Here is a 12,589-nt window from a genome sequence, read left to right on the forward strand (position 1 = left end):
TGATTTTCCCCCATGATTAGAGGTTAACTAAATGGTAGCAATGGTCAATTCTCATCTCAATTGAGGAAGGTAACTAGGATAAGACTTCTAGTTCTCATATCTTGCCAAGACCTTTGTAGTTGTTAGTTTATTTTCATTGCCATTTACATTTAATGTCTAAAATCTCAAAAAAAAAAAAAAACCCAAACATACCTCATAACCAATAATAAGACACTTTATCGCAATTTCTAGGCAGAACGACCTAAGGTTTAAATACTTTGGTTTATAGATTTTAGGGGTTTGTACTTGTGACAAACAAAATTTTTGTAGGAAAGGATTATTGTTGGTTTAGAAACTATACTTTACAACGAGACTTCATTAGTGAAATTCTAAACCGTCAAGAATCCGTTCATCAAAATGGCATCCGCACAGGTTGAAATTTTTCCTTAGATATGTGCGTGCACAAGCTGTGCTAGCGCTGCAAACAGAACGCATTTTCCTGCCTGTGCGTGTGCACAAGTGTGTGCGTCCGCACAGATCAAAATTTTCGCAGATGGTGCGTCCGCACAAGGCTATGCGTGCGCACATATCAGAAATCATAAAATTCCGTAACTTTGTAGAATTTCAGATTTTTAACACCAACTTTGAATGATCATACCTCCCTCTACAAAATTCCAAATTTTACAAACTTTGTATCAATTTAAATGGTTTTCAAATATCTTTAATTCTAAAAAAATCTCATCAAATTTTGAAAACTGAGGCATAAGTTATGATCGAACAAAGTTCACCAAAAACCCAATTTTACCAAACTTCACAATTTCCATAATTTCTTATTATACCCATACCAAACCATACCAAACCATTCAAAACTCTACTTTTCATCAAAATTTATCTATTTTATCATAATACACCAACCTTACCACATTTTCCTTCTCATTTCGTTACTCTCAACTCCAACATCAACTATATAACACATGATCAAATCACCTTCAAACTTACCATTTCATAAATCTTAGCACTACAATAATCATAATGAACCAACTTCTAATCCATACAATCATTCAACATCATCATATCATTGGAAATCATCATAATTGAACCCAACATTTATCAACTTATCATGAATCATCATTCATCAACATTTAACACACCAACAATCATTTTAATTCAAACCTATCCTATTGGTCACTAGCCTAAGTGTCCATGAATATTATATACAACATAGAGGAAACCAAAACCATACCTTAGCCGATTCCTTATATGCACCAAAACTCCAATTTAGCACCAATGAGCTCTCAACCAAAATCCAATCACCAATGCAACTCCAACAAGCACCAACAAGCTCCAAACATACAAAAATCAAGCTATATCCATATAAATCACCACAAATCAAACTAGGGTTCCAATTAAACATAAATTCACAAGCGTTTAACGGCTCTTACCTTTTCCAACAGATTTAGATGTCAAAACCCAAGGCTCTAAGAACCAAAATTTTTGAGAGAAGAATAGAAAGGATTTCGTGGTTACCTCTCCAGTTTCTTGTATGGGTTTTGTAGAGCTCTTCACAAGGAACGCATAGCTGCAAACGATGCGGCGATCGGAGCTCTCTAGCTCAAGATATGAGCTTTGGAAGATTGACATGAATAGTGCTCAATCTCTTCTCCTCTCCTTCTTTCAATTTCTGATGGGTGTGTTTAAGTGTGTTTGTGCTGATTGGTTCATTAATTGAGCCTTTTATATGTTGGGCTTGGGCCCAACTTGGGCCCGGTCTAACCCGTTAGCGTTTTTAGCCCGTTTGGCCTAACTTCGGGTCAAACCTTTAAAATTAACGCTCGGTTTTCCATTTCGAATATTTTTCTAAGTTTTTTACGGTTTTTCGTAGAAGACACATTTTCTGACTCAGAAAGACCTACCGAGTCCAAATATCACCTTTAAATCCTCAAATTCTCACTCTAGCTTTTCAGAATCTAATTTGGGCAATATTAATTACATAATTAGCCAGTTATTAGTTGTGGTTCTTACATTCTCCCCACCAAATAAGAAATTTTGCCCTCAAAATTTGAATTACCTGAGAAAAGCTTGGGGTAATCCTTTTGAATCTCGGACTCTAATTTCCAAGTGTGCTCTTCTACTACTGCTCGCTCCCAAGCAACTTTAACCAATGAAACATCATTTCCTCGCAGCTTCTTTACATTAGTGTCATCGATCCTCACTGGCGTTACTTGGAAAGTCAAGTTCTCTTTCAACTCGACCGATTCAGGCTCCAACACATGAGCCGCATCCGACGTGTACTTACGGAGCTGTGACACATTGAATACGTCATGCAAGTTAGATAGATGAGGTGGCAAAGCGACTTGATACGCCACCGGCCCGAATCGCCTTAAAATTTCAAACGGTCCTATATATCTTGGGTTCAACTTCTTGGTTTTGATTGCTCTTCCAATCCCAGTTGTCGGTGTAACCCTAAGGAATATGTGCTCCCCCATTTCAAACTCTAACTGTTTCCTTCTCTGATCCGCATAACTCTTCTGTCGACTTTGAGCAGTTAGAATCTTTGCACGAATCTTCTTAATGTTCTCAGTAGTCTCTACTATTACATCAGGACCCAAAACGCTTATTTCACCGGATTCATACCAACAAAGTGGAGACTGGTACTTTTGTCCATACAAGGCCTCATACGGAGCCATCCTAATGCTCGCATGAAAGCTATTGTTGTATGCAAATTCCACCAATGGCATGTAATGATCCCAACTTTTGGGTTGATCTAAAACACATGCTCCCAGCATATCCTCCAACGCCTAAATGGTCCTTTTCGACTGTTCATCGGTTTGCGGATGATATGCGGTACTGAGACATAGCTTCATACCGAAAGCTCTTTGGAAAGCTCCCTAAAACCTTGATGTGAATCGGAGATCACGGTCTGACACTATGCTCGATGGCACACCATGCAACCTTACTATCTCCTTGATGTACAATCTTGCTAACGCCTCCATAGAACATTTTACTCAGGTAGGTAGAAAATGAGCGGATTTGGTTAAGCTATCCATGATCACCCAAATAGCATCAAATCCTGACCTAGTCCTTGGTAAACCGGTCACAAAATCCATCGCGATTCCTTCCCACTTCCACTGAGGAATCTCAAGTGGTTGTAGCATTCCCGATGGTTTTTGGTGCTCTATCTTTACTTTCTGGCAAGTCAAACACTTGGATACCACTGTAGCTACATCACCCTTCATCCCAGGCCACCAAAACATTTTCTTTAAGTCATAATACATCTTCGTGCTCCCGGGATGAATAGAGAACCCACTGTTGTGAGCTTCCGACAACAAGTCTCGCCTCAAACTCCCAACATCTGGTACACAAATTCTCCCCTTATTTCTCCACAACCCTTCATCATCCTCAGTGAATTCTTCACACCTGTTATCACCAACTAGTTGAAACAATTGCTGAAGCTTATGCTAATCTTGCTGAGCCCTTTTTATTTCTAATTTAAACGTACTTGAGATCTGTAACTGGTTCAAACAAGCTCTTCTGGCAACATCACCAATGTCCAGCTTAAGATCCACAAATTTATCCACTAACTCCTCCTCCTTGATCCTCATCCAAGCAATCGTTAAAGATTTTCGACTCAAAGTGTCTGCTACCACATTCGCCTTTCCAGGGTGATAACTAAACTCGAAATCATAATCTTTAAGCAACTCCATCCACTTTCTTTGGCGCATATTTAGCTCTTTCTGATCAAAGATGTACTTGAGACTTTTATGATCAGAAAAGACGCTAAACCTTACTCCGTACAAGTGGTGTCTCCACATCTTCAATGCAAACACAATCGCCGCTAATTCCAAGTCATGAGTGGGGTAATTGACCTCATGCGGTCTTAGCTGACGCGATGCGTAAGCCACCACGTTCCGATGTTGCATCAACACGCAACCCAAACCTTTCAGTGACGCATCACAATACACTTCAAAGTCTGAAAACTCTCTTTGCACTCTGACATCCACACGAATGGCACTTCTTTCCTTGTTAACTTCGTCATTGGTAATGCAATCCGGGAAAATCCTTCGATAAATCTCCGGTAATATCCGGCTAAGCCCAAAAAACTCCTGACTTTCATCATAGTCGTCGGTCTTTCCCATTCCATCACCGCTTCTACCTTAGAAGAATCCACCGCTATCCCTCCTTTGCTCACAACGACAACTTGGCATACAACTTTCGCTTCCTCCTTCCAGAACTCGCACCTCGACAACTTGGCATACAACTTTTGCTCCTTTAGGATTTGCAACATAATCCTCAAGTGTTCCTCATGCTCCTTTGCCGTCTTAGAATAGACTAAGATGTCATCTATGAAAACCACCACGAATTTGTCCAAAAAGGGACGAAACACTTTGTTCATGTAATCCATGAAAATAGCAGGTGCATTCATTAACCCAAAGGACATTACCGTAAATTCGTAGTGTCTATAGTGTATCCTAAACGCGGTCTGAGGGATATCATCCTCCTTCACCCTTATTTGATGATAACCGAATCTCAAATCAATCTTGGAAAATACTCCAGCTCCTTGCAATTGATCCATCAAATCATCTATCCTTGGCAGCGGGTACTTGTTCTTCACTGTCACTTTATTTTACTATCGGTAATCCACACATAAACGCATTCCTCCATCCTTCTTCTTTACCAATAAAATTAGTGCTCCCCACGGTGATACACTCGGTCGATACTGAGTCTTTAACTCTGCCAGTTCTATCGGAGCCATTCTATACGGCGCAATCGATACTGGTCTGGCTCCCGGCACCAATTCAATCGCAAATTCAATTTCCCTTTGAGGTGGGCACTCAGGGATATCTTCCGGGAATACTTCAGGAAAATCTCTAACTACTGGTATCTGATCCAAGTTCTGGACATCACCCAACGCATTCGTAGCCAACGAAATATAACCCTGACACTCCTTCCCACTACAATGCACCATTACAGAGTTCAGGTAATATCCCGTAGCTACCACTGCTCCATTCTCTCCTTCCGGCATAAACCGAATAGTCCATTCTAAGCAATCCAACAAAACCCGATTCTTCGACAACCAATCAAACCACAAAATCATCTCTAGCCCCACCATTGGTAAACAGATCAAATCATGCACAAAATCTCTACCCTCAAGCTTGAAACCTACTCGTCTACAACCTAACCTAGTCATAACTGTCTGATGCGGAGTATGTACATACAGATCAAAAGGTAACTCTGACACTTTCAAGCCTAATTTCTCAACTTTAGCAAACAAAATAAACGAATGTGAAGCTCCAGTATCATATAATGCAACTAAGGATTTATCACCAATTAGACATATACCTCTCATCAATGGATCTGCCTTGGAAGCATCATTGGCGTTCACAGCAAAGACTCGCCCCTGGTGTTGACTCTGACCTGCACTTGGGTTCTTCCCACGTGTGTAATCCCTCGCAAAATGACCAGGCAAGCCACAGTGGAAGCACCCACTTATACCAATCTTGCAAGAGTCATATGGATGAAAACGTCCACAACGATCACAAGCTAAATCCGAAGAACTCTTACTCTGATTTCCTCTCCCTTTGCCACGCTGAATCTGATCATGGGTGTTCTTTCTAAAGCCTCCTTGACCTTGAGGTGCATATCCTCCTCTCTTGAAGCTTTGTCCTCTCGGATGAAAATACTTGCCATGCCCCCGACTAGAGCTTCCTCCATGAGTATCCTTGGATGCCGCCACGGTCTTGGCATACTCTTCCACTACTCTGGCCTTGTTCACCAAGTCGGAGAAGACACGGATCTCCATAGGAGTCACAGTAGTGATAATGTTGTCCTTTAGCCCCCTTTGGTATTTAATGCACTTCCAACTGTCGTAAGTCTCCGGGGCACCTTGACATACCCTAGAAAATCTACAGAGCTCCTCAAACTGGTTGGTGTAGTCTGCCACAGATAGGGAACCTTGCTTCAACTGCATTAGTTCTATCTCCTTTGCTTCCCTTGCAGACTCAGGGAAGTATTTCTTGTAAAAGGCCATTTGGAACACCTCCCATGGAATATCGGCGTTCTAAAGCTGTAGCAAGCGACACTCTGCTTGCCACCAGGGCTGGGCCTCTCCTGCTAGCTGATAAGCGAAAAACTTGACATATTGATTGAGGGGAACATGCTGCGCCTGTAAAGCACGCTACATAGCCTGGAACCAGTGGTCTGCTTCAGTAGGATTAGTTGATCCTTGGATAGTTGGCGGATGAACCTTGAGGAACGTCACCAAGGTCATCGGAACTCCTCCTGTGTTATCTCCGTTTCCTTCAGCATTATCATTGGCGTTCTCTTCGTCATTCCCGTTTTTGTTCCCGGCCGATTGGCCCAATCTCTGCACAGCTTGCAAAGTCGCAGCAGCATTAGCTTCCATGGTATTAGCGAGATTCGCCATTGCGGCCATGAATTCGGCATGATTGTCAGTTGGTTGCTCATTCCTACTTTCTCGGGTATGTGTTCGACCTCGCCCGCGAGTGGCCATTAGGGTTCCTGTCTATACCAAACAATCGATATTAAGGTGATCAGTCTCAATATCAAAAGTCTAGCGCTTCAATTATCCCAAACAAGTACTCACAAATAAGCATGCTATACAATATCAAATAGATAACCTAATAGCATCAAAGAAAAAGACACGCAGAGTATGCAATGAAGCACAATCGGTTTATCCCTCAGGCTCATGAGGACAAACTACTCTGAAACCACTAAATGTAACACCCTAATTAGCCTAAAGGATTTTCAAGTTGCTTGTTCTACGGCTCGAAGGCATGGAGCCTATGAGGTGGCTATCATGGTTTTTGCCTTCCCCTTCTCTCTTGAAGGGCAAGCGAAGATGTGGTTTTATTCACAACCGGATAAAATTATGACTAATTGGGATTTCTTGAGAAGAGAGTTTTTAGATAAATTCTTCCCACCAGAGAAGACCGACTTCATCTGGAAGGAGATTTCGGGTAAAATGCAAAAAGATCAAGAGAGTTTGTGTGAGTATTGGACTCAGTTCAAGAGGCTATTGGAATCTTGTCCACACCATGGATTAAACACTCACTTGCTCATTAGTTACTTCACCGGAGGTCTTTGCGCGGAAGATAGAAGATTACTCACCGCTTCTAGTGGCGGTTCACTTTCAAAGAACAAGACGGAGGGAGAAGCTTGGAAATTGATAAATGATGTTGCTGAGACTACACAACATGTGATGGTGAGAAGTAATCCTCTCAAGGGTGTGGTAGAACCATCCCCTTCCGAAGCAAGCTTAACCAAGGCGCTTGGGGACATGACTACTATCCTCACTCAAATACAAAAAGATCAAAAGGAATACTACTCCATCCAAGCCGTCCAAGCTCAACCTCAAGTTGCTCAACTTGAAGGCCCTCCCAGAATTTATGGTTTGTGCTCTAGCACCACACATTACACCGATCAATGCCATCAAATTCAAGAGGAGCATGCTCTTGTAGTGGCCAATGTGAATTACAACAACCGTCCACCCTATCCTTCTCAAGGCCAAAACAACTACTCTCATGGTAATAATCAAAATCAAGGGTGGAGGGATAATGCACAAGGGAGCAATCAGAACCAAAGATGGAACAATTCTTCTTCTCATTACAACAACAACCAATCTTCATCTCAATATCTCAATTAGCCAATCTCACCGACATGATCTCAAAGTTGTCCATGTCCTCCAACAACACCAACCAACCCTCAAGCTCTTCTAGCCTTCCTTTCCAACCCCAACCAAACCCCAAGGGCGGTCTCAATGCCATCACTCTACGGTCGGGGACTACATTGGAGGAGATATCTCCTAGGGTCATGGAAGACATTCATGAGGAAGAAGTGGTTGTTGAAGCTCCACATGAAGAGGAGGAGGTAGACAAAAACAAGATGAAGAAGGTGTAAGCCTTAAAGAACCCAAGAGGAAAAGTATAGTGGATGAGTCCATTCCTATCCTATTCCCTTCCTTGGGGAAGAAAGCAAAGAAAACTCTGGAATTCGACTTAAACATGCTTCAGGTGTTCAAGAAAGTTAAGGTAACCATACCACTTCTTGATGCTATCCAACAAATTCCAAAGTATGCAAAATTTCTAAAAGACTTGTGCACACACAAGGATAGGATAGGAGAGTTGGAGACATTATCCTTGGGTAGTTCAATTTCTTCATTGATGGAACCTATTCCAAAGAAATGTGGTGACCCTGGACCTTGTTTGGTGTCTTGTTGTATTGGTGGACGTACTTTTCATGACTGTATGTGTGATCTAGGAGCTTGCGTAAGCATCATGCCACTATCCATTTTTGTGCAGTTGAATTTAGCTCTATTAAAAAAGTCGGCGGCAAAGTTTTCCTTAGCCGATAAAAGTGTGATCACTGTGATGGGAATAGCAGAAGATGTACTTGTGGCAATCAAGGACTTGGTCTTTCCGGTTGACTTTTACATCCTTAAAATGCCTCCAATAGAAAATAAAAGCTCATCCTCCGTTCTACTTGGTAGACCCTTTCTCAAGACCTCTAAATTCAAGTTAGATGCCTTCACCGGTATATATTCCTTTGAGGTTGGAGACAAAACTATCAAGTTCAATTTGGAAGAAGCCATGAAGCATCCTCCCAAAGAGCATTCCGTTCTCCGATGTGATGTAATTGATGAAGTGGTAGCAGAAGTGCAAGAAGAAGACCACAACAAGTTGTGCTACCATGTTGTTGAAGAGACGGATGACCAAGAGGATGAACATGAGAAAGTTGTTGAGAATGAACTCCGTGAGCTTGATGAAAAGGAACCTCAGCTTGAGGCAAAAAGTGAACTGAAGCCCCTTCCATCTCATTTGAAGTATGCTTTCTTAGAGGACAACCAAAAGTTTCCGGTCATTATTGCTAGTGAGCTTTCTAGTGAAGAAGAGAAAAAGCTCCTAGATGTTCTAAGAAGGTATAAGAAGGCAATTGGTTGGAGCCTAGCTGATATTGTGGGGATTGACCCTTGCAAATGCATGCATCGTATATTTTTCCAAGAGGGAGCTAGGCCGGTTAGGCAACCGCAAAGGAGGCTCAACCCGACCATCCTTGATGGATAAAGAAGGAGGTCACTAGGCTACTTGATGCGGGTATCATATACCCAATTTCTGACAGTGAATGGTTGAGCCCGGTCCAGGTCGTTCCCAAGAAATCGGGCATTACTGTGGTTAAGAAGGACGATGGTGGAGTGGTCACCAAGAGAGTACAAAATGCGTGGCGCGTGTGCATCGATTATAGGAGATTGAACGCCGCTACAAGAAAGGACCACTACCCTTTGCCCTTTATCGATTAGATATTGGATCGTTTGACGGGTAAATCCCATTATTGTTTTCTTGATGGATTCACTGGTTACTTCCAGATTCACATTGCTCCTGAAGATCAGGAAAAGACCATATTTACTTGCCCTTTTGGCACCTTTGCCTATAAAAGGATGCCATTTGGACTATGTAATGTACCTACCACTTTTCAGTGGTGTATGACCAGTGTCTTTTTCGATCTAATGGAGAATTGTCTGGAAGTCTTTATGGATGACTTCAGTGTTTATGGAACATCATTTGATTGTTGCTTAGAGAACTTGGCCAAGGTCCTAGCTAGATGTGTCGACACTAACCTTGTCTTAAAATTTGAAAAATGTCACTTTATGGTAAGGCAAGGTATAGTGTTGGGACATGTGGTATCTAGTGAAGGCATTTCTGTAGACCCGACCAAGGTCGATGTTATCACCACTTTACCTCACCCCTCGTCTGTGAGGGAGGTTCGCTCGTTCTTGGGACATGCAGGATTTTACAAGCGCTTTATCAAAGATTTCAGCAAAATTGATTTGCCCTTGTCGCGCCTACTCCAAAAAGATGTGGATTTCGAGTTTGACAGTGCATGTGTGAAAGGATTTGAAGAGCTAAGGAGAGTTCTTACCACAGCACCGGTTGTGCGAGGCCCCAATTGGACGTTGCCATTCGAGATAATGTGCGATGCATCAAACCATGCTGTAGGTGCCGCGCTTGCACAGTACGATTGTAAATTCCCTTATATCATTGCTCATTCTTCTAAAACACTGGATGTAGCACAATCTAACTATACAACTACAAAAAAGGAACTCCTAGCTATTGTTCATGCTTTAGATAAATTCAGATCTTATCTGCTAGGGTCCAAGATAGTGGTATACACGGATCATGCAGCTTTAAAGTACTTGTTGACAAAGAATGAGTCAAAGCCTAGACTCATACGATGGATCTTGCTTTTGCAAGAATTCGACATTGAGATTAGGGACCGGAGTGGGTCTCAAAACTTGGTTGCAGATCATTTAAGCCGCCTTGAGAACTTAAAATTTGACCCATTTCCGATCAATGACTCATTCCCATTGGATAGTTTGCATTCTGTGTCGGATAGCTTTCCTTGGTTTGCCAAAATGGCGAACTACTTGGTTGCGAAAATCTTCCCTCCCAACTTTTCTAAATACCAAAGGGACAAGTTGAGGAGTGATTCCAAATACTACATTTGGGATGACCCTCACTTGTGGAAGAGGGGCACAGACCAAGTAATTCAAAGATGTGTGTCAGAATCTGAAATTCAACTCATTCTTGAAGCTTGCTATTCGTCCGAATATGGTGGCCACTTTGGCCCACAAAGGACAGCTAAAAAGGTGTTGGATTGTGGATTCTGGTGGCCAACCTTATTGAAGGATGCTAACCGGTTCTGTGTGTCTTGCCATCAGTGTCAGAAGTCGGGAAACACGTCCCAAAGGGATGAGATGCCTCAGCAACCTATGTTGTTTTGTGAGATATTTGATGTATGGGACATTGACTTTATGGGACTGTTTTCCAACTCAAGTGGGTATCTATATATTCTGTTAGCGGTTGACTACGTGTCAAGGTGGGTAGAAGCGATACCTACCTGCCTTGACGACGCTAATACCGTTGTTTCTTTTATTAAAAATCACATTGTATGCCATTATGGGTCGCCACGAGCAATCATGAGCGACCAAGGATCCCACTTTTGTAACAGGAAAGTAGAGATACTGCTCAAACGCTATGGGGTATTACATAAGGTTACCACTGCTTATCATCCGCAAACCAATGGACAAGCGGAAGTGTCAAACAGAGACAAGAAGAGAATCTTGGAGAAAGTGGTCAATCCACAAAGGAAGGATTAGAGCTTCCAGTTAGGAGATGCACTATGGGCGTATAGGACGGCCTATAAAACCCCATTAGGGATGAGCCCCTTCCGGATCGTCTTTGGTAAGGCATGCCACCTTCCAGTAGAAATTGAGCATAGAGCCTATTGGACGGTAAAGTAGTGCAACATGGATCCAACCAAGGCGGGAGTAGCCAGAAAATTACAACTAGAGGAGCTCGAGTGTTTGAGGAACGAAGAATATGAGAATGCCCAAATTTACAAGGAAAAGACTAAGGCATTTCATGACCATCACATCTGGAAGAAGGATTTCCAAGAAGGTGATGAGGTTTTCCTCTACAACTCGAGGCTTAGATTCATGCCTGGCAAGCTTCGTTCTAGATGGGAAGGACCCTTCAAGGTGAAGGAGATAAAGCCCTATGGAGTGGTGGAGTTTTTTGATCCCAAAAGTGAAGCAACCTTCAAGGTGAATGGACATAGAGTGAAGAAGTATCATGGCTACAAGCTCCCAAAAGAGCTAGAGGTGTTCCTATTGGCAGATGCAGCTAAGGAAGGAGAAGCTTAAGCGACTGAGCATCCAACTTAAGGACGTTAAAGAAAAGTGCTTGGTGGGAGGAACCCCACCATGGTAAGATCTTCCTTGTGTATACCATCTTGTTTTTAGCTTTAGATTCTTGTGAATTTTGTGACTTCTTGATGTTGTTAATTGTATATGATTTGCTAGATTTATTACTCTTGTTGGATATATAGGATGTTCATGTAGTTCTCACTATTTTGGTATGGATGAATTGTTGAAGTAGAGAGAATGCCATGTTTTGAATAATGCATGAAATTGTGAAGTGTTCTCTTTGACTACTAGCTTAAACACGTACCAAGAATGTGTTAGAATAGCTTTTTCTATGTAAAAAAAAAAAAAGAAAAAAAGGGGCATCCGCACGCCAGCGCACCGTGCGCGCACGCCGGCGGTGCATTTCTAACTCCTGGACCAAAAATCCGAGAGTCATGCCCACTTTATGCCCATCTCGTGCCAGGCACTCACGCGTCCACGTACGTGCCGCCTGCGTGCCCTTTGTAATTTAACCATCGACGCGCAAGCGCACTGATGGTTCTACCCAAACTCCCTGGTACAAAAACCAGAGAGTTATGCCATACTTGTGCCTCACCTGTGCCCATACCCACGTGTCCGTGCACCGCGCGTGTCTGCACCGGTCACCAATCCACTCAGGCACGCGTCAGCGCACTGTGCGCGTCCGTGCGCCTGCACTGAATGCTAACTCTGGTACATAGTACCCGAAACTTGGGCCAACTTTGTGCCAATCCTGTGCCAGGGGCACAGCTACACTCGCGCGTCAGCGCCATTGACGCGTGCGCGTCCCTTGTCTGACCCTCACCGACGCGCCAGCGCACTGTGCGCGCGCGCACCAGTCACGCGAATCAGTTTTAAAGCTGCGCGCCCTGC

General features: G+C 42.8%; 1 protein-coding gene across 1 annotated transcript; it reads right to left on the minus strand.

Moving 5' to 3' along the window:
- Positions 1-1,926: 1,926 nt before the first annotated feature.
- LOC140179245 (uncharacterized) lies at positions 1,927-4,115 on the minus strand. The gene is made up of 5 exons (XM_072217919.1): positions 3,846-4,115; positions 3,493-3,713; positions 3,192-3,396; positions 2,048-2,633; positions 1,927-1,946 (listed from the first exon to the last, which is right to left on the minus strand). Exons 1-5 carry the CDS (start codon positions 4,113-4,115, stop codon positions 1,927-1,929), a joined length of 1,302 nt encoding a protein of 433 aa, XP_072074020.1.
- Positions 4,116-12,589: the final 8,474 nt, after the last annotated feature.

This window comes from Arachis hypogaea, chromosome 15 (assembly GCF_003086295.3).
Source record: "Arachis hypogaea cultivar Tifrunner chromosome 15, arahy.Tifrunner.gnm2.J5K5, whole genome shotgun sequence".
Lineage (NCBI taxonomy): Eukaryota > Viridiplantae > Streptophyta > Magnoliopsida > Fabales > Fabaceae > Arachis > Arachis hypogaea.

Bases quoted from the DNA above. Each gene is read 5' to 3' on its own strand.
- LOC140179245 (XM_072217919.1), bottom strand. From the start codon at position 4,115: ATGGGAAAGACCGACGACTATGATGAAAGTCAGGAGTTTTTTGGGCTT. The intron at 3,397-3,492 runs GTTACAGATCTC...TGGTGATAACAG, and splicing joins AGAAGAGCTTGTTTGAACCA to GTGTGAAGAATTCACTGAGG. The intron at 1,947-2,047 runs GTAATTCAAATT...TGCCCAAATTAG, and splicing joins TTACCCCAAGCTTTTCTCAG to ATTCTGAAAAGCTAGAGTGA.